Genomic DNA, 22,779 nt, shown 5'->3' with positions numbered 1-22,779 from the left:
TTATGACAAACATCTAATATTGGCTATCACTTGAGAATACCTACAATTTTCACATGTCAACTATGTTGTGCATCTCGTCCCTTGCTGTGTGACCTTGCATTAGCCATTTATATAGACTTTTAGAATTTGGATACATTAAGGGAATGTAGATTTCCACATGAGCAAATTGTTCATTATATTGATTCTCACATCTGCCTTTAACTTAGTTGCCTTTAAACACCACAGGAGCACAGAGGGAACCTGCTTTTCCTGGGTTTGTCCTATAACATGGCATATAAAGGCCACAACCATATAGGCAGGGCTAGTTGTGCAAGCCTTTCCAATGGAATCCACTCCCGCCCTCCTAGTGCAATACCCACAAAATTGGCCTCATCCACATAGCTGTGGGCCTTTAAACATTACAGCAACGCCATGGGTCAAATCCATGGAAACACAGCTCTCGTGGTGCTCCTATAATATTTTAAAATGCTATGGTAATGCCATGATGTGAGATCTTCCCTTGTAATCTTCACATGCAGAACATTCCTTCTGAGTGTGGCTCTTTACAGCAGCAGGGAGAACTTTCATGGCAAGTGGGTCTCCAGGACATGGCAAATACCAGCTCTCATCATGTGGTGTGTGTGCAGAAGCAATGCTCACTAGGTGAGCATCACTGCTGCTTTACTGTGTCAAAAAAAAAAGAGAGATGTCTGAACCGTTCCACTTTTTTTATATAGACACACTTCTTTCCCATAGCTGTTGCTTCTTTCACTGCAAGCTTAGAGTAGCAGTGGAAACTAAACATGAGACACAAATCCAGACAGAAACAAGGAGAATAGGCCATGTTCCCTGGATCCATGGTACACTGTTTAAGGGGGAAAGAGCCTCTTCTCCTGACCGGTGTGCAGGTTTGCAATGCAAGGTGCATGTCTGCAAATCACTCCTCCATTTAAACTTCCAGGGCTAGCGCCTGCTGGCACATGAAGTATGTGTCAGACTTTGGATTATAACCTAGTGCCTGGCCAAAGGATATCAACCAATCAGGTGATAAGAACATTAAAAAGGATCCGTTAAGAGATTATGGGCCACTGACTACCTCTTAGGATGGGAAAACACAGTCTTCCTATAAGGGTACATGGATACCATAGGGAGCCATGGCCGATCAAGAGTTTCCCGAAACTTATGATTCTATTGCACTTGTTTTAAGCATATCTTAGAACATCAATGTTATGTTTTAGTATGTACAATATGAGTACTGCTAAAAATTTAATACTGGTTTTTTCTTATTGTCTCCTCCTTCCTTCTCTTCTCTCTATTGGCTCCCAATTTAGGTTGTATGTTTCTGTCTCTTTTACGATAACTCTATAAAGAGCTATGTTGTACATGTATGATTCAATACTACTCAATAATATGAAGGAGCCCTCTGAGTTGTCATTTCTGCATAGGCTTCTTTTTAACCAAGTTTGTCCATAGTTTTCTCCTTAAGTTTTACACGAAGCAATAAAAATACCAAATTTGCTTTCTTCACTTGTACAAGCCAACACTGTATGTATGTATGTATGTGTGTGTGTGTGTGTATATATATATATATATTTAAACAATCTTGTGTAAAGAGCACTGGTCTAATTTTAAACATGGTTTATTAGCAAAATAATAATAATTTGATGAATTCTGCATAACAAAAATGCATTGCTTTTAATATTTGCTAGCAAGATTTTCCCTCTAGTTAGCTTCAAATATATATATTTTAAGTTTCAAATACTTCTAAAGCAACCTTGGATGGAAATTTTTGGAATAGTGCTGTGATCCTGTATTTCTGCATACAGTGGACATATTAACAACTGTATATCTTCTGTACCTCACACAGATGTCTCTTTACCCAAAACCTGGTATGAGTGTCCGGCCTGAAGATTTATCATAGAAGGAAATATGAGATGAGCCCGAGTGACCAGTCAAGCCTTGATATCTGGAATATGCATATGGAGAAATGCATCAAATCATCTGGGCATTGTGTTAACCATTCTCACATTAAACGGCCAACCATTTAATGCCACAATGCATTATCCCAAACAGATTTAAGTATTTCACAGTCCAATGAACCTGTGGGCATAAACATTTGGTTTACATTTTACTGTCAGTTGATAGAGCATCATGATATTTGTAAGCATGGAAAAAGGGCCATCAAATCAGCTTTTATGCCATTGTTAAGGAATCCATATAAAATGGGGTTTAAACAACAGGACATCATGCCCAGCAAATGACAAATACAGTATACCAATTTAAAATGCTTGTTTGAGATGAGATTGCCATTAAAATCAGTAACAACGTGGAAAACATGAAGGGGCATCCAACTGACGGCAAAAACTAAGATCAGCATCGTAAGTCGCCAGAAAACCTTCCGAGACCTTTTCTTAATCTGAGTAGTGGCTCGGGCTACTGTAACCCCATCCTGCATTTCTGAATTCCTTGCTTTCACCTCAAAGCAGATGGGTATTCCTGGTATAAATCTGCTGGATGAAGAAAGCTGACTTCTTTCCGTAGCAGACGTTTCACGGAGCTCTCCAGAATGATTATCGTCCTGATGGTGCCTTAAGATTTCTGGTGTCACGCTAGCACTCTTCTTACTGTACCTCCTTCGGTGTTTCCTGACCAAAGTGTAACTCCACCTCTCAGAACTAGAGAGCTGTCCCGGAGGCCCGTGACTCTTGGGTGCCTGAAGAGTTAAGTTGATCATCTCATTCTCTTCAAGTTTGTTTTCTCTACCTGACAGTCTGGAACTTACGGACTTGCAGACTCTGGTATGGCTTACGGTTAAACAAACCAAAGGCAAAATGTACTGCATGAGCAACAGGAAAATAGTGAACGCGATTCTGTACCAATCAGATGGCCACGACTCGACACACAATTGCTTGCTTTTCAGTGCTTCTAGATCAAGGGTGTCCTGAAAATCTATGATCTTGTGGAAAACCAGCAAAGGGCAGCAAATGGCTAAACCAAGAGTCCAGATGGCCAAAATTAGGTAACAGCCATGTTTCAGCGTCAGGTTTTTAGAAAGAGGGTGGCGGATCAAACGGTATCGGACCACAGCGATGGAAATTAACATCCAAGTGGAAACTAGGACAGACACACACTGGAGGAAGGGCATCACATGGCACATGACTTTGCCAAACATCCACTGATCAAGTAGAACAGATGTCAAGGTGAATGGAGAGCAAAACACCACCACTAAAATGTCTGAAAAGGCTAAATTCCCAATGAGGAAGTTTATTATTGTTTTTTGCTTGCACTGCATTAAAGCCATGAGAATAAGCAGGTTTCCCATAAACCCAGCAAGACTGATCAAAGTGTAAAGCCCAATCAGAAAGTACTGTATGTCATCTACACTGTTCTTGTAGTCTTCCCAGGTAGGAAAATTAGAACCCTTTGAAGGTGTAGAGATGTTCTCCGAAGCAAGTGTCCTGTTACTATAGTCTCTGAGATCTGTATCCATATTAAAGTCCTGTTTAGAGTAAGAAATAGAATTAGCAACTGCAGCAACAATGACATCCATGCAAATAAAATTTTGAAGTGTGTGTGGGGTTAGTACTTAAAAATAAATCTAGTGCTGTAATTATATTAACTACAACAATGGCAAGTGTATTATTTTCTGTGGCATTTGAGTTGGTCCTAATTAAGATTTCCCAACTGATTTTACAATTTATTCCAAAACAGTATTTCATCCAAAGCTGTGTGATCCAATCTATTCTTAAATATTTCAAAGAACAGAGATTTCTCAATCATCTTTGAGAGATTACTTTTTAAAATTTATTTTCAAAACTTGTTATCTCACCTTGCTATAGAATATTCATGAGAGTTTACAATTCAAGAGAAATAAAATATACAATGAAAAAGGAGGAAGATTTTACATACATTCAAGAAAAGAGGCTAAGGGTGCAATCCTATGCATGATTAGACAGAAAAAGGCCCTACAACTTCCAGCATTCCCCAGCCAGCCATGCAATAGAGACTGTTGATTTCCTGGCTGTGACAACTTGAAGCGAAAAACTGTATCTGTAACCTAGACATGTGTTTGTGATCTTCCTGTCTATATTTTATATTTCATATTTATTATACTCTATGTTTTTATTGTAATGCAATGTGAATGTGCCATACGATAAATAAATAAATCTCATGCATAGGCTTCTAGCCCTAAGGCTACAATCCTATGGTTTAGACAGAAAAAAACGTATAGGATTGAAACATGTATAGGATTGCACCTTAAAATCAGTTAAAAAGGCAGTAGCAGGATCAAATCAACTTAAGAGAAATAATCTGCATAAGCTCACTGAAATAAAGGTGTCTTCACTGCCTGTCTAAAAGTGAAACTCCCTAGGGAACCTAGGTAGACCTCCCTAGGGAAGTCATTCCCTATCTTGGGTGCCATAGATAAAAAGGCCCTGTCCCAAGTACCCAGTTGCCATACTGCTGAAGGCTGGTAGAACTTGAAGCAGGGCCTCAGAGGAAAAACAAAATTCTTGAAGTTCTTACATGGAGACAGGAAGTTCTTGAGGAAGTTCTTACATAGAGACAGGAAGTTCTCAAAGCCTCCAGCCTGCATAGGTTCCGCATCTGGCCCATTGGAGACTCCTTGGGTTCCTCCAGAGAATGGGATTTGGCCTCCAAGCCCCATTTACTGGAGGAGTCCCTGCTGTTATCTTCAATTGCAGACCGGAGATAAAAGTAGCCATGCGGGCAGTGAAGGACCTGCCGGGTACTAGGCATAGTGTGTGCTCTTCCCAGTGCCAGCTGAGTCCTTTCATATGGTGCACACCACACCCATGGGGACAACACGCATGACACAAAGCCAGGAACTCAGCCAGAGCCAGGAGGAACATCCACTCTTCCCATTGCTGGCCAAGTCCTTTCATGCAGCGCGTGCCACACCCATGGAAACAATGTGCACTGTGCAAAGCCAGGGGCTCGGCTGACACCGGCCAACTCCCTTTCTTTGTGCTGAGCATGGAGAAGGACAAAATGGGTGCAGGTGATGACATTAGTGGGTGTGACCACGTTCACTGCCATCAGTGGGCAGGCAAGGCCATGCCAACCAATGTCATCTGACCCGCGAAGGACCCAGTGGGGGACAATTCAGACCTCTGCCCAAATGTGATTCTGCATCCTTGATTTAGGGCTTCAAAAGTCAAAAACAACCACAGAAGCAAATTAGCAACTACTGTAGCTCGTACAAGATTGGTGTGATATGAACTGGCTAGCTGGCTCCAGTCAAAACTCTTTTTTTTTTCCCAGTCAAGACAGCTGCATTTGGAACCATAGAACCATAGAACAGTAGGGTTGGAAGGGGCCTATAAGACCATCCAGTCCAACCCCCTGCTCAATGCAAGAATCCAAGTCAGAGCATTCCTGACAGATGGCTGTCCAGCCTCATCTTGAATGCCTCCAATTGAAGGTTCCACACAGTCTTCAAGGCAGTCCCATGTACAGCACATTATACTATTCTGATCTGGAGGTGACTAGAGCATGGATCACTGAGGCCAGGGTATTATTCTACCAATCCCCTTTCCCCCTATAACTCAGGCAACGTCCTCTACACACACGGTAGTTAATAATAATAATTTCTGTATTATAAATCACTTAATTTATTTATACATATATTTCCTTTAGCCTGCCTTTTAGTATGCACAAACCACTTTCCTTCTTTGAACAAACTTTTACAGCTCTTGCCTCAGCAAGTCTTTTATTGAGAATGGATGTGGCAAAGTATAATAGAAGTGCTCAAATAATAAATAAATTGTAATGCCATTAATTCTAATCACACCTCTAGGCACAACGTTGGTACTATATTTATGTCATTAGTAGGAAATATATTAATTGTCTTCCATAGGTATATATTTTGTCTGTTTGTATATAATTCTGCTGGGAAGGAATATAGGAACGCTTAAAAAAAAAAAAAAAACTACCACAGCATTCAATGAAATTATTTTGTTAGCTGACTTTTCCCACTGGGCACTATGAAAACTTTTCAGTGGTGTCAAGAGATGGCTCTTGATTTTGGAAGTAGAGTGAACAGAGGCACTCTTCTGATTAGATGAGGGATTATGTGTACAATTAACATTCTGGTTTTGTGATTTACTTCCAGCTCTATCCTCTTTTTCTTGAAACGGATTGGTAATAAAATATCATTTTATTTTTGTTTGTTTTTAAAGGACATCACACATTTCCTCAAGATTATTGTCCTATATTTGATATTTAAGTCTCACAGCACTCTTGAAAAAGAAATAGAAATACATGAGATCATACCAGTAGCTCAATTCCTCTAGCAGAAGGCTATATTGTAACGTTGTGAGAACAGCTATTGATTGCCTAAATCTCAGTCATAGACTTTGCTCATTCTTTGCCAGCTGTGAAATAAACTAGAGTTCCTACATGGTAAAATTATCACTGGCTGTTTAAACTTTATGTCTGAATAATAGATAGTAAATGTGCATTAACTAGCTAAATAACCAAGTCCTCCTAAACCTAATGAGGCAAAGAGGGCTAGACTGGAGGATGTAAGAAATCTGGGCAAATCAATATTCTAGTTTCCTCACCTCTCGCTGACCCATATATCATACTTTCTCTTTGATTCCACACCATTGGAACCATTCTTTCCCTGTTTTTAATCCCCCTGCACATGTGTGGGGGCGGGGGGGCGGGGAGGAGTTGGCATCCTGCCGGGTAACCTAAATAGGTTGATATCTCTTTCCCAATAAACATCCCAAAGGCTCTTTTTTAAAAAGTATGCTAACTGGTTCAAACTGGCTGGACTCTTTGAGATGCAAGTTAGAGTTGTTATGAAGGTGGGTCTGGCCACTGAGTAATTATCTGATTTACTGACTAGCCCACTGACATCAGAAATGGAGGCTATGCATGCCTCCAATAATATCCTGTCTGCAAGAACTTCCCAACTGGAGGCATATACTCATAGAGCGAATCTGCGTATCCTTGGTATCAAAGATCTGCCTGCTGATATAAGTCTGTTTAAATGCTTGGATAAATTTCTGCATGAGCTACTCGCTCTGCCATCTGATTATTTACTTGATATTGAGCATGCATACCATGTTCCAGGTCGAGTTCATGGCACAAAGGGACTACCTATACTGTTATAGTTCAATTTGCAAGAGTTTCCACAAAAAATATTTTGCGCTTGGCAAGGGAAGTGGGAGAACTTTTTGGGGGGCCAACATGAGACAAAGTTATGTTATTTCTGGATTACACTAAAGAAATTGCTGACAAAAGAAGGCAATTTACCAAGGCAAGAAATCAGGCAACACAAATGAATCTGCGATATCATATCAAATATCCTGCTATATTTTGCATTCTTTTTGAAGGCCAGATGAAAAAAAAATTAAATCATGAAATGGTGGAGGCATAACTAGCTGGCGTTCAAAGTAAGGCATGGGAGACATCTTCCCCAGCCTCATGAGCTGGGAACTTTTCAGTTCTTCTTCTTCTTCGGATTTATTTGGGTTATAAGGTCCGGGCAGTATGCCAGTCCAGAGGACTGTTTACATATATCCCCCCCTTTTTTCTCTTTTTTTCTCACTTCCTCTTTTTTTACATTAGACATGATATACTGTATAATAAATTTCCTGTTTGTGTGTGGATAGATATATATACATTCATATACAGATTTAGAAATGACACTATCTAAAATATAGATAGCATAGTTATTATTACTTATCCTTTTTAATTTCCATTATTATTATTATTATTATCATTATTATGAGACCTTGATTAGTAATATTTTTGGCTGGTTAAATTGTTAAACTTTACTATTATATGTTAACTGAAGGGCAATATATGGTTATTGGAATGAATTGTAGGCTTGCTCCCTTGCTATAAGACTGAAGATATGATACTGAAATGTAAGGTTGATTATCTATGCTGTACTGAATTGTAATATTGGCAATGTTATAGGTATAACTTTTAAGTAGAATGACACTTGAAGTTTATGTGTAATGCAGTTTAAATTTAATTCTTTTAAGTAACTTTTTATGTTTTTTCTTTTTCTTTCTTGCTTTCGTCTTCCTTTTCCTACTTCTGTTCTATTTTTTCTTTTTCATTATTGCTGTGTCCTCCTAAGAATACCATATTGTTGGAAGATGTAGATAATGACTAGGTTGTTGGTAGTGTTTATTTCATTTATAAAGATAAAAAATAAAATAAAAAGTATTTTTTTAAAAAAAGAAAGAAAAGAAATGGAGGCTATCATGTTACTGGACAAAACAACAATCAGTCTTGACTTGGCTTTTACTGAACTAAAAGTAAAAAATTGTTCACTCCTTGGGTGGCTTTCGTATACCATCTAAGTAGAGGCCACGATTCTGTCTCTCAAACCATCCTCTCTGCAATGAACTCTGCATATGCTCTGGAACCCACGTCTCTATTCAGATAGGTAACATGTAACTAGAGGGACATTTTGATTTTAGTTGGAATTTTCTCTCTGTGCATGGTGTGTGTGATTGTTGACTTCCCTTGTTTATTCCCTTTCTCCCCCCACCCGCAAACCTCTTTTAGGTACTTGGACATTTGGCTGTTTTCTTTTAAAAGGGAATTCTCACTAAACTCTTCCCACGGAAAGGACTGCATGGTTATAAAGAGCTACCTCTTGTGTTCTCAGGAGTTTTACAAGGGTCTGTTAAGCTCTGGGTTTCTGAATCAAGGTTTGTTTTTTGTTTTTTTGCAGAGATGATGGATTGACAAAGTATATTGCCAGATTCCTTGAGCTTTTCCCCCAAATTGAAGCACTTTATCTTGCACAATGACTATTCCACATGAGTGATACTGGCTGAATAGGGAGTCTTTCCAGCGTTGCTTCGCCCCAGCGAGTCTCTCTATTGGCACATCACATGGCTTCTGTAGCAAGAAAGGAAAGGAAAGGAAAGGAAAGGAAAGGAAAGGACAAGGAGACTTATGGCATGGGCACCTTAATGACAAATTCAGTCTATTTTAGCATGAGCTTTCATAGGTTAGCTAGGAACGAGGAAGCTTTTTCAGCCTGAATTGGGTCCAGACAAGCACATCAAGGGTCGCGTGCGAGAAGTGGGCAGGGCCACTGCCACGAGGCTGCCCCAGCATATTTGCTTGGACCCCACTCGCATGCAGACACCCTCCCTTACACACACACCACACCCATCCACTCACTTCTATACAGACTCCATTCCCTTCTTCATCAAGCTCTACCTCATCAGGCTAGCATCTGTTTTTCTCCTAGGGCACACTGTGAACTGCCGCTGGTCCAGTTAGTTCAGTATACTCTGCAATGGCTGGAAGCACCTCTCCAGGTTTTCAGATACTAAAGCTTTCTTAGCTCTACCTGGAGATGACAGGGATTGAATCTGGAACTTTTTGCATGCAAAGCATGCGCTTCAACACTGAGCTACAGCCTTTTTCCTGGACCTGTATGTTAGTGAAATGAATCCAGTTCCCAGTGGACACACAGGGTGGAACATCCACTTGATGTGTCTGCTGGGAGCCAAATATCATTTGATATTATTTGGGTTCCAGAGGGGGGGGTGGGGGGCAGTGGTGTATTGGTATGCAGGTGCTCATCATGACAGTTTCCATAGCCACACCCCTAAGGGGAGTCCAAAAATGCAGGCCGCTGTGTTAGTAAGAACGTAAGAACATAAGAAGAGTTATGCTTGATCAGACCAAGGGTCCATTTAGTCCAGCATTCTGTTCACACAATGGCCAACCAGTTGTTGACTGGGAACCCACAAGCAGGGCAGAAGCACAACAGCACCCTCCCACCCATGTTTCCCAGCAACTGGTGTACATAGGCTCACTGCCTGTGGTACCGGAGGTAGCACATAGTCATCAGGACTAGTAACCATGGATAGCCTTTTCCTCCAGGAATTTGTCCAACCCCTTTTTAAAGCCATCCAAATTGGTGGCCATCACTGCATCCTGTGGTAGTGAATTCCATAGTTTATCTATGCGCGTGTAAAGAAGTACTTCCTTTTATCTGTCCTGAAACTCCCACCAAACAGCTTCACGGAATGACCCTGGGTTCTACTACTGTGAGAGAGGGAGAAAAATGTCTCCCTATCCACAGTCTCCACACCATGCATAATTTTGTACACCTCTATCATGTCTCCTCTTACCCTCCTTTTTTTCCAAGCTAAACAATCCCAGCTGTTGTAACCTTCTCTCATATGGGAGATGCTGCAGCCCCTTGATCATTTTAGTTGCCCTTTTCTACACCTTTTCCAGCTCTACTATATATATATATATATATATATATATATATATATTTAGGTGTGTTGACTAGAACTGTATACAGTATTCCAAATGTGGTCACACCGTAGATTTGTATAGGGGCAGTATGATATTGGCAGTTTTATTCTCAATTCCTTTTCTAATTATGCCTAACATGGAGTTTACCTTTTTTTACAGTGGCCGCACAATGTGTTGACATCTTCATTGAGCTCTCCACCACAACCCCAAGATCTCTTTCCTGATTGGTCACCGCTAGCTCAGATCCCATCCAGCTATACTTGAAGTTGGGAGTTTTTGCCCCAATGTTAATCACTTTACACTTGCTTATATTGAACTGCATTTGCCATTTAGATGCCCATTCTCAGTTTGGAGAGATCCTTTCGGAGCTCTTCACAATCCCTTTTTTGTTTAACCACCCTAAATAATTTGATGTCATCGGCTAACTTGGCCACTTCACTGCTCACTCCTAATTCCAGATCATTTATGAACAGGGTGAAAAGTATTGGTCCTAATACAGATCCCTGTGAGACCCCACTATTTACTTCCCTCCGTTGGGAGAATTTACCATTCATTCCTACTCTCTGCTTTCTGTTCTTTAACCAGTTACTGGTCCAGAAGAGGAACTGTTATCTTATTCCATGACTGTTAAATTTGCTCAGGAGTCTTTGGTGATGGACTTTGTCAAAAGCCTTTTGGAAGTCCAAGGAAACAATGTCCTCCGGATCACTCCTGTCTACATGTTTATTGACACTCTCAAAGAACTCTGAACAGTTAGTGAGACAGGACTTACCTTTGTGGAAGCCATGTTGATTCTTTTTCAGCAGGGCTTGTCCTTCTATATGCTTACTGATTTTATCTTTCATAATGCCTTCAATCAATTTACCCAGAACAGACATTAAGCTAACTGGCCTGTAATTTCCTGGATCCCTTTTTGAAAACTGTTGTTACATTGGCCATCTTCCAGTCCTCTGGTATAGAGGCTGATCTTAAGGACAAGTTGCATATTTTGGTTAGAAGATCAGCAATTTCATATTTGAGTTCTTTGAGAACTGTAGGATGGATACCATCTGGGCCCCATGATTTATTTGCTTTCAATTTATCAATAGGGTTGAGAACTTCATATTTTGTCACCACTATTTACTTCAGTTCCTCAGACTCCCTTCCTGAAAACATTAGTTCAGGCACAGGTATTTGTCCTATATCTTCTGCGGTGAAGACGGATGAAAAGAATTCATTCAGCTTCTCTGCAATTTCCTTGTTCTCTTTCAGTACTCCTTTAACTCCGTTGTCATCCAATGGTCCAACTGCCTCCCTAACTGGCTTTCTGCTTCTGATATATTTAAAGACTTCTTTATTCTTGGCCTTGAGATTGTTAGCAATTTTGTTGTTTATTCGGTCAGTCGCTTCCGACTCTTCATGACTTCATAGACCAGCCCACGCCAGAGCTTCCTGTCTACTGTCGCCACCCCCAGCTCCTCCAAGGTCGAGTCCATCACCTCCAGAATATCATCCATCCATCTTGCCCTTGGTCGGCCCCTCTTCCTTTTGCCTTCCACTTTCCCTAGCATCAGCATCTTCTCCAGGGTATCCTGTCTTCTCATTATGTGGCCAAAGTACTTCAGTTTCGCCTTTAATATCCTTCCCTCAAGTGGGCAGTCTGGCTTTATTTCCTGGAGTATGGACTGGTTTGATCTTCTTGCAGTCCAAGGCACTCTCAGAATTTTCCTCCAGCACCACACTTCAAAAGCATCTTTCTTCGCTCAGCCTTCCTTATGGTCCAGCTCTCACAGCCATAGGTTACTACGGGGAATACCATTGCTTTCACCATGCGGACCTTTGTTGTCATTGTGATGTCTCTGCTCTTAACTATTTTATCAAGATTTGTCATTGCTCTCTTCCCAAGAAGTAAACCTTCTGATTTCCTGGCTGCAGTCAGCATCTGCAGTAATCTTTGCGCTTAGAAAGACAAAGTCTGTCACTGCCACCACGTTTTCTCCCTCTATTTGCCAGTTATCAATCAAGCTGGTTGCCATAATCTTGGTTTTTTTGAGGTTTAACTGCAACCCAGCTTTTGCACTTTCTTCTTTCACCTTCGTCATGAGGTTCCTCAGCTCCTCCTCGCTTTCAGCCATCGAAGTGGTATCATCTGCATATCTGAGATTGTTAATGTTTCTTCCAGTGATTTTAACTCCAGCCTTGGCTTCATCAAGCCCAGCATGTCGCATGATGTGTTCTGCATACAGGTTGAATAGGTAGGGTGAGAGTATACAACCCTGCCGCACTCCTTTCCCAATCTTAAACCAGTCCGTTGTTCCATGATGCAAAAAAGCATTTTGATTATTAGCAATATGCTCAGCAAAATGCTTTTTTGCATCTCTTATTGTCTGCTTGCATAGCCTTTGTGCAAGCTTGTGCTCCCTTTGTTTTCCTCACTTGGGCAAGACTTCCATTTTCTGAGGAAGCTCTCTTTTCTCTAATAGCTCCCTTAACACTGCTCATAACCATGCTGGTGCTACCTTTCCTAACCTGTGGTATACATTTTTGCTGGGCTTCTACTATTGTGGTTTTGAGTAATCTCCAAGCATTTTGAATGGCTTTAATCCTCTTGACTCCCCATTTTAGCTTCCGTTTCACCAGTTCCCTCATTTTAGAGAAGTTTCCTCTTTTGAAGTCAAATGTGACTGTGTTGGACTTCCTGGGCAGTTTTCCACTTAAATATATATTAAATCTGATCACACTGTGATCACTGTTCAACAACATTTACATCTCATACTAGGTCCTGGGTGACACCACTTAGGGTTAAATCCAAGGTCGCCTCCCCTCTGGTCAGTTCCATAAACAACTGTTCTAGGGCACAATCATTTAGGGCATCGAGAAATTTAACCCCTTTGTCATGGCTGGAAGATGCATTTATCTAATCCCTGTGCGCGTTATTGACGTTGCCCATTATTACAAGACTTCCTTGTTTGGAGACCTCCCTGATTTCATTTTCCATCTCAAGGTCACTCTGAGCATTCTGGTCTGGGTGATGATAGCATGTTCCTAGCACTAAATTAGTTTTGGAGCCTGGAATTGTCACCCACAGTGCTTCTGCGGAAGACCCTACTCCTTTTAGGTGTTCTAGTATGCTCAACACCATGCCCTCTTTGATGTACAGGGCAACACCTCCCCCAGTATGCCCTTCCCTGTCCTTCCTATAGAGTTTATATCCAGAGATGACTGGAACCCCCTGGTTCTCTCCGCTCCACCAGGTTTCTGTAATGCCCACTATATACATGTTTTCCTTTAAAATCAAGCACTCCAACTCTCCCAGTTTGTCTCGGAGGCTTCTAGCATTTCCTCAAAATAACTATACAGTATCCCTTCCCAGATGCCTCTGGCATGTGTCTCTTTTGCTTTGGGACGTTGGTCCCTTTGATTGGCTATTATGTTCTACCATGTACTCCTGGCCTATTTCCTCCCCTTGTACATTTGGACAATCAAAAACATTTTCATTTGTATCCCTTTGGGATGATTTAACCCGAACCGGATGCTTTCCAGCTCCTGTCAGCTTTCCCCCAGGATTTAGTTTAAAAGCTGTTCTGCCACCCTTTTTATGTTTAGCGCCAACCGTCTGGTTCTATTTTGGTTCAAGTGGAGTCCACCCCTCTTGTACAGGCCCGGCTTGTCCCAAAACATTCCCCAGTGCCTAACAAATCTGAACCCCTCCTCCCTAGCTGGCCCTGCATGTGGAACACGTAGCATTTCTGAGAAAGCCACCTTGGTGGTCCTGGATTTCAACCTCCTACCTAGCAACCTAAATTTGGCTTCCAGGACCTCATGACTACATTTCCCACATCGTCGGTACCAACATGGACCACGACCACTGACTCCACCCCAGCACTATCTACTAGGCTATCTAGACCTTATCAACAAACCATTGCTAGCAGTTTTCATCTCTACCAGAAGCAGGTGTTTTGTAAAACTAATGAGTCTTAATTTCACGTCACACCAAAATACTGTGCATCACAGCAGGGAATGATTGACCACAGTGGCTTATTTCCCGCTCTGCCTGTGCCTGTCTTGTGTGTGTGTGTGTGTGTGTGTGTGGGATTAGCATAATTACCCTCAGCAGTGTGGCTTGTTGCATCAAGTGAACCCAGCCAGGGTAGCTTGTTGCTGTGGGTAACAAGTCACCAAGAACCCATGGGTTACTGTGGGCATGCATGGCAGGGGAAATAAGTGACTATGGCTTATTTCCCCCTCTGTGATCATGCGAACCAGCCAGTTGTTGCTGAGAAAATTCTTTCCCTGCCAGCTTCTGTGAAGATTTCAGTTAAGCTCATAGGGAACAGAGAATTCTGAGGGAGGGCTCTGGCAGATGACATCAACATCGCCGCTAATCAAAAAATGCCAGTGCTGCATCCTTGTGAGCCCCGACTCCACTATGCCACTGTGCAAAAGGCCGCCAACTTGCATTCAGCTGAAGACTCATAGGTACTCTACATGAACATGATCCCATGTTTAAAATCCCACTGGGGATTTTATCGTTATCACACTATCTTGCCACTGCTAATTAGTTCACCTAATATATGGGCTCACTGCATTCTAATTTTCTGTTCTGATACGATAAGAGTGCCAGTCTATGGATGGTGTCCTCCACTTGGAGACTGCAGGAAAACACATGATGCAGCTTCATCCCAGAGCTGCAACATACAGTCAGGGCCAGAAATATTGGAACAAGGATAACTGTTTTGGCAGTTGGCCTCTGTACACCACTACATTATAGTTGAAAGGAAACACACCCAGATGGGAGCGAAGCCAGGACTTTCAGCTGTAATTCAAGTGGTGTGACAAAAGTGGGGCACTAACCATTCAGGAAGTACAGCCAGTGGCATACACACACACCCATCATTGGTGGCTCATAAGTAATGGAACAAATGGCTGAAAAGCGGCTGCATGGCCAGGTGTGGCCTGTTTCCTGGGTACCCCATGACCAATCAAGCAGATAAAAGGCCTGCGGGTGGTTCTGAGTGTTACATTTGCATTTGGTAGCTGTTCACTGGAACTCCCAACATGAGGTCCAAAGAGGTGTCCATGCCAGTGAAGGAGGCCACCATTAGGCTGAGGAAACAACATAAACCCATCAGAGAGATAGCAAAAACAGTGGGAGCGGCCAACACAACAGTTTGGAACATCCTGAAAAAGAAGGAATGAACCGGCAAGCTCAGAAGCAGCAAAAGGCCTGGAAGACCACGGAAGACAACTGAAGTGGATGACCACAGAATGCTGCTCATGGTGAAGAGGAACCCTTTCACAACATCTAGCCAGGTCAAGAATGCTCTTGCGGAGGTAGGCATGTCATCATTGTCAACATCTACAGTCAGGAGACGGCTTTATGAATGTAAATACAGAGGCTTCACAACAAGGAGCAAACCATTGGTAACGCTCAAGAACAGACAGGCCAGATTAGCCTTTGCCAGCAAACACCTAAAAAAGCCTGCCCAGTTCTGGAATAAGATTCTTTGGACTGATGAAACCAAGATTAACTTGTACCAGAATGATGGGAAGAGAAAAGTATAGAGAAGGAAAGGAACAGCTCATGATCCAAAGCATACCACATCATCTGTCAAACATGGTGGAGGCAGTGTTATGGCATGGGCATGTATGGCTGCCAATGGAACTGGGTCACTGGTGCTTATTGATGACCTGACTGCTGATAAAAGCAGCAGGACGAATTCTGAAGTGTATAGGGCTGTACTTTCTGCTCAGATTCAGCCAAATGCTGCCGAACTAATAGGACACCGCTTCATATAGCAGATGGATAATGACCCAAAACATACAGCAAAAGCTACCCAAGAATTTCTCCAGGCAAAGAAGGGAGATGTTCTTCAATGGCCAAGTCAGTCACCTGATCTCAACCCAATAGAGCATGCTTTTCACTTACTGAAGACAAGACTGAAGGCAGAAAGACCCCCAAACAAGCAGCAGCTGAAGGCAGCTGCAGTAAAGGCCTGGCAAAGCATCTCGAGGGAGGAAAGTCAGCATTTGGTCATGTCCATGGGTTTGAGACTTCAGGCAGTCATTGACTGCAAAGGATTTTCATCCAGGTGTTAAAGGCAATCCTTAAGTTTGAAATGATGTTGGTTTGTTCCATTACTTATGAGCCACCAACGATGGGGGTGTGTGTATGCCACTGGCTGTCCTTCCTGAATGGTTAGTGCCCCACTTTTGTCAAACCCCTTGAATTACAGCTGAAAGTCCTGACTTCGCTCCCATCTGGGTGTGTTTCCTTTCAACTTCAATGTGGTGGTGTACAGAGGCCAACTGCCAAAACAGTTAACCTTGTTCCAATATTTCTGGCCCTGACTGTATAACAGCACGTGATGGCATCACGCTTCTTTACACACATCACGTGGACAGCAACCATGTCAGCACTAAATACCTCAGCAGCAGACAGTGCTGGACCAGAAACCCTCCACACCAGATGGAAGAGGGCTAGCTGTGCAACTCGTTACAGTGGGAATGTGGTGAATGCACTGCATGGAGGGTGTTTCAAGTGGCCTTGGCGTCACAGAAGTAACAAGTAGGCTGGCCTAGTTTTTTTCTTGAAAGTGGACCTTGAGAGTTTGCATTTTCATATTGACCCACAAAAGTTGTCACAAATAAAAGACAGCAAGTGTCAGGAGCACCCTTGCTGCCTTCTGAAATCCTCAAGTAGCCAGAATCAACACGTGGACGATAGGGCTCTTTTCCAAGGCTTTATTCCCATTCAACCTAATGACGCTTACAGATGCTGATTGCCTGAGCCTAATGAGGGAAACTTAAGAGAGCTGCCTACCAGGGGTTTCTACCCTTAGGGAATCAGTTGGTCTCTGTTTGGAGGGAAAGGGCGGGAAGCCTCTGAACTGCACGCGGGTTCCACCCCCACGGTTTCTAACTCTTCCTCAGAATCAGAAGGGCTTTGGGGCTCTATGGGCTCCCATCCAACCCTGACAGCAAGTAACATACTGAAAAATAAACATTACTCTCAGACTCCAAAATATTTGATATTTAAAAAGAGGCAATCCTGTGGACAAGAGTCTTATACTACAGCTTTCAGGGGAAGGGCTATAGCATGTAGAACATGCTTTGCATATAGAAGGCCCCAGATCCAATCTTTGGCAAGTCTGGGTAGGGTCTGAAACCCTAGAGAGCAGCTGCCTAGTGACTGTAGACCACCCTTCTCCAACTTGATGCTGTCCAGATCTTTTGGACTATTACTTACTCCCATCGTCCCTGGACACTGACCATACTGGTGGGTGGCTGACAGGAGTTTATTTATTTATTTAATTTATTAATTGCCCATCTGGCTGGGAGTTGTAGTCCAAAACATCTAGAGGGCACCAGGTTGGGGTAGACAACACTGAGCTCGACGACCAAATGGTCTAATTTGCCATAAGGCAGGTTCCTATGTTGCTCTACATTATTTAAATGTATTTCATTTCTATACCGCCCAATAGCTGGAGCTCTCTGGGCGATTCACAAAAATTAAAACCACAGAGTACAGCATAAAACAATATACAATATGAAAGCTTAAAACTACAGCATAAAAGTACAACCAGAATAAAACCTAGCAGCAATACAGAGATTTAAAATACAGATTTAAATCAGCAGAGGTAAAATACTCGAGTGCTAAAATGCTGGGAAAATAAAAAGGTCTTCTCCAGCACCAAAAGGAGCACAACATAGGTGCCAGGCGAACCTCTCTAGGGAGCTCATTCCACAGCCAGGGTGCCACAGCAGAAAAGGCCCTCTTCCTGGTAGCCACCCGCCTCACTTCCTTTGACAGGGGCTCCTGGAGAAGGACCCCTGAAGATGAACTTAGGGTCTGAGCAGGTACATGTGGGAAGAGGTGATCCTTCAGATAACCTGGCCCAAACTGTTTAGGGTTTTGAGTGTTAATACCAGCACTTTGAATTGGGCCTGGAAATTGAGTGGCAGCCATTCCAGCTGGAAAAGTACTGGCATGATATGATCACATTGTTAATGGGGCCTGGTCAACCTCTCTGCCTTGTTTTGAATCAGCTGAAGTTTCCGGACCATTTTCAAAGGCAGCCCCACATATAACACATTGCAGTAATCTGGATGACAGGTTATCAGAGCATGGGTGGCTGTAGCTAGGCTATCTCTGTCCAGATAAGGCGTAGGTGGTTTATCAGCCTAAGCTGATAAAAGGTGCTCTGTGCCACTGAGTCCACCTGTGCCTCAAGCAACAGTTCTGGGTCCAAAAGCACCCCCACGCTACAAACCTGATCCTTTAGGGGATGTGCCACCCCCTCCAGAACAGGTTGCATATCACCTAGCTGGGCAGACGAACCACCCACTCACTAATCTCCTCCACCTTGTTTGGACTGAGCTTCTGAGAGGTCCAGGAGAATCAACAGGGTCACACTCCCGCTGTCCCTCTGCCAGCAGTGGTCATCCCACAGGGCGACCAAGGCAGTTTCCGTTCCAAAACCAGGCCTAAAGCCTGACTGAAATGGTTCTAGATAATCCATTTCATTCAAGAGTGCCTGGAGTTGTCCTGCAACCACCCGCTCAAGCACCTTTCCCAGGAAGGGGATTTTGGCCATTGGCCTATAGTTAACATCCTCCAGGTCCAGGTTAGGCTTTTTCAGGAGTGGCCTGATTATGGCCTCTTTTAAAGAGGCTGGCACCACTCCCTCTCTCAAGGAGGAATTTGCAGCCTCCTCGACCCAGCTGGACATCCCCTCCTTGTTTGATGTAATGAGCCACGAAGGGCAAGGGTCAAGCACACAAGTGGTCCATCGGACATGGCCAAGCACCTTGTCCGCATCCTCAGGCCTCAATAACTGAAACTCATCCAATAAAACTGAACCAGACAGTGCTCTGAATGCCTCTACCAATGGAAATGCATTAATCGTGGTGTCCAATTCATAACTAATCTGAGTGACATTATCTTCAAAGTGCTGTACAAACTCATCACAGTGTGCTACTGAGGGTTCCACAGTCTCTCTCCCTGGCCCAGAAAGTAGCAGGCCACAAACCACTCAGAAAAGTTCCACTGGACGACACTGAGAAGGTGCAATGCTGGTGGAAAAGAACGGACTCTTTGCCACCCTCACCGCTACAAAGTAGGCTCAATAATGAGCTCTAACCTGTGTTCAGACTCAGCACGAGTCTTTCTCCACCTGCGTTCTAGCCGTCTCCCCTCTTGCTTCATTGCCTCCAGCTCAGGTATCTACCAGGGAGCTGGCCAGGCTCTGCTAGGAGGGAGAGGGCGCTAAGGCATGATTGTGTGGACTGCCCGAGTCATCTCTGCATTCCACAGAGCGACCTGGGCTTCGACAGGAGCACCAGCCATACCAGCAGGAACATCCCCCAGAGCGCTCTGGAATCCATCAGAGACCATTAGCCTGGGGGTGCAGGGAGACCATTTTAATGGGTCCCCCACCCTTGCAGAGGGGAAAGGCTGCCAAGCGTCTAAACCTCAATATTTTCCTAACAATGCATCATAGTCACATCTACTCAGCAGTAACTTCCAGTGAATTTCAATGGGACTTACACGTTGGCAGGTGTGCTCAAGACTGCAGCCTAATACACATATTAACAGATAAGTGGAACATTTGAGCCCATATAAACTGTCAAACTGTTAACTGCAGATTAGCCAAGTAGATTGCAATGAGCCAAATTATTATCTTATCACTCCTCCACCACCCAAAACATCAAACGAAGATTCTCCTATAAATCAAACAGCCTCCCTGATCTTCTACAAAAGAACAAGAATTTAAATTAATTGCACAAGGTCGAAGCCAAAAGCATTTGCGGCAGGGCAAGGGTTTGCTCCTGTCCGCAGGTTTGATTCGTATTCTTGAGGCTGAAGAACAGAGGGCGAGGCTGCAATCCTGCCTGCTACTCAGGGGCGCCTTCTCCCCTCCGCCCACCAAAGAACCGCGTGGCAGAGAGGAGGACCCGAGGCTCGACGGAGGGTTTGGGGGCGGCGAAGGGGATTAGCTCCAAAAGAGTAGCTCCGGCGGGGCGCTCGGTTTCTTTTCGTCTATGGCAGCGTCCCCCAACCGGGTGCCCTGCAGATGTGTTGGACTGCAAGTCCCATCATTCCCACCCAGTATGGCCCTGCTGGCAGGGAATGATGGGCCTTGCAGTCCAACACATCTGCAGGGCACCAGGTTGGGGAAAGCTAGCTTATGCGGGCGCGCGCAAACACCAGCCAAATAGTTTTCTGCAGCTACTGGGCGCGCACGATCCAAGCTCTTAAGCCGGCGCGTTTGCAGAGGGCGAACAGTGATTTTTCTTTTTAGGGGAGGGATGGGAACGCGTTCAAAATGCAAGCGCGGATGGTGAGCTGCGCCCTCGACAGCCGGACCACCAAGCCACACAAAGCGGTGAAGCCGAAGGGTTTGCGCGTAAATGTCATCGATTCCGGGCGCAATACTCTACATGTACAGCCAGAAAAGAAGTCCTACAACTCCCAGCATTCCCCAGATAACTGGCTGGGGAATGCTGGGAGTTGTAGGACTTTTTTTTCTGTCTAAACCCGCACAGGATGGCGACCTTAAGCTGCGGCGGTCCCGCAACCCACCCACCCCTTCAGCAGGACTCTCTTCCGAGGAAAGCTGCCTAGGGTCGGGCTGCTGCCTGCACGTCCTACGCGGCACCCCTGCCGCGCTGATCGGCTTCGAAGACGGGGCCGCCGCGGCCGTGTGTCCCTCGCCCAGCCAGCGGGACGCTCTTTCCCCGAGGGCCCCAACTTCTCCAGGACGGAGACCGCCCCCGAGCGCCCCGCAGACCAGCCTCGCGTCCGGTTTGCGCGGCGGCGGCTCCAATCGGTGCCGGCCCGCCTCGCGCTTGGCGGCCACACGCCCCGCCCGCAGCAGCGCCCCCTGCAGAGCCGTAACGCTTTTTGCCCTTTCCCGCGGCCACGCTCGGCCCTGGCGCTGGAAGAAGCGCCTCCGTCCAGCGAGGATCTCGCCGAGGGCCAAAACAGACGTGACTTTACATCGGTGGCTGGCAGCTGCTACGGCTTTCATCTCCCCCCCCCCTCTTTTTTTTTTTTTTTTTTACTTTAGAATAGGCGCGATCTGGATCAGGGCACCCTAGCATGGCAGGTAGAGGGGCTCTAACGATCCCCCTCGGCCCCTGGCGCCCACTCAGCGAACAAAAGACGTCGCTCCCGCTAGCTTAGATTTAGAGTCATCTCTGTTTTGGCCCTGATCTTTTAGCCGACTCTGGAATTACGAGCGCAGCGCTTGGGCGTCTGCCTTGAGACGGGAATGATACCCGCTCAGGAGGGCTTACCTGGGCTAGTAGGTGGCCAGAACCGAGAGGCTGACCCGCCCGGCTCCGTATCCGCAGCGCAAAGGACGCGCGCACAGCAGCGCGCTGCTTCGCTAGCTCTCCGGCGGCGGCGGCGTCTCGCTTAACTTTCCCTCAGATCAACCATCTCCGTCCTCTCCCCGTCGACTCCCTAATTCAGGGCGGGTCGAGCAGTGTCTCGCCTCGTTTTTAGCCGCAGGACGCGAACGATTCCCCGGCGGCGTGGCACTCCCAATGGCCCCTCGCCGCTTCGCACTCCAAAATGTGCTCTTTGCATCTCCGTGCGGCAAAGCGGCCTGATTTTCGACGGGGATGAAAGGTGCGTCTGCCTGTACATAAGCGGGAGCAACACGGACCCGCGAGTCCTTGGAGCGAGTGAACTTGCCCCCGCCAAACATGACATATGCTGGAGATGTTGTGGTAAAAGGGAGAAGCGGGAGGTAGCTGAGTGGACCGTACTACTTACTTCAGGCTGTAGGTGAGAGATGTGTGCCATTTTTGAATGCTCACCCAACCATTCCTTGTTAGTAAAAGCCACCACCACCTAGCAGCAGGGAAAAGGTTCTAGCCCAGCCAGCTTCGGGCTGTGCTAGTTTTTTTTCTTCACCTGCAGAGAATTATTTGGGGTGCTTAAAACGCACCTCAAATAAGTATTCAAAATACATAATATTCAAAAATATAGCAACCCCCCCTGCAGTGGCACAGTCCATTGTACCGCCTAAGGACTTTACCACCTACGTGTGTGTGCCAGGCCTAAGAATATGAGCCTGGAGAAGCCTTGGGTGAGTGGCCTCAGGCTGCCACCTGTAGTATGGGATAATTATGCTTTCGGGGGTGTTTTTGGTGTAAATGGGATGATGTTTATGAAGCACTTCCAAAATTGTACAGTGCTACATGCATGATATAGTAAAACAGTTGCCGTAGTAAAATACATTTGTCACCTAACACGTGAAACAATCCTTTAGACCTCCTCACATTACACTTCAATTAAATCTTTCAGCACGTAGGAAAGCATGAGACTCTGCAAAGGTGTTGATGAAAACTGTACACTTGCAGCAGCACAGGCAATCTTCATAGCCACCTGACCCAGAATGCCTCACTTTTAGGAAGGACCCCACAAAGTGTGGCACTTGGGCATGGCCATCCCTGTGGCAAGCTGCGGCTGCTTTGTGCAGCCACCAGCCATGGCTCTCTGGAGAGCCCACCTGATCTTTCATTCTGGGA

The 22,779-nt window shown here is 44.7% G+C and overlaps 1 protein-coding gene across 2 annotated transcripts; it reads right to left on the bottom strand.

Annotated features, from left to right (window-relative positions):
* Window positions 1-1,609: 1,609 nt before the first annotated feature.
* On the bottom strand, window positions 1,610-21,969 carry NPY5R (neuropeptide Y receptor Y5). Of its 2 annotated transcripts, XM_084860284.1 has the most exons (3): window positions 21,538-21,943; window positions 8,624-8,874; window positions 1,610-3,478 (listed from the first exon to the last, which is right to left on the bottom strand). In XM_084860284.1, the coding sequence occupies exon 3, from the start codon at window positions 3,467-3,469 to the stop codon at window positions 2,129-2,131; it is 1,341 nt and encodes a 446-aa protein (XP_084716410.1). In that variant the 5' UTR covers window positions 3,470-3,478; window positions 8,624-8,874; window positions 21,538-21,943; the 3' UTR covers window positions 1,610-2,128. The 2 variants fall into 2 exon arrangements, with proteins under 2 accessions (XP_084716410.1, XP_084716409.1); XM_084860283.1 differs by lacking the exon at window positions 8,624-8,874 and having other exon boundaries at window positions 21,538-21,969.
* Between the last annotated feature and the right edge of the window lie 810 nt (window positions 21,970-22,779).

Source organism: Heloderma suspectum, chromosome 5, assembly GCF_057233095.1.
Source record: "Heloderma suspectum isolate Gila_16-S chromosome 5, 16-S_ref, whole genome shotgun sequence".
NCBI lineage: Eukaryota > Metazoa > Chordata > Lepidosauria > Squamata > Helodermatidae > Heloderma > Heloderma suspectum.
The sequence above is the reverse complement of the archived record's forward strand: the minus strand, read 5'-3'. Positions and strand labels throughout refer to the sequence as shown.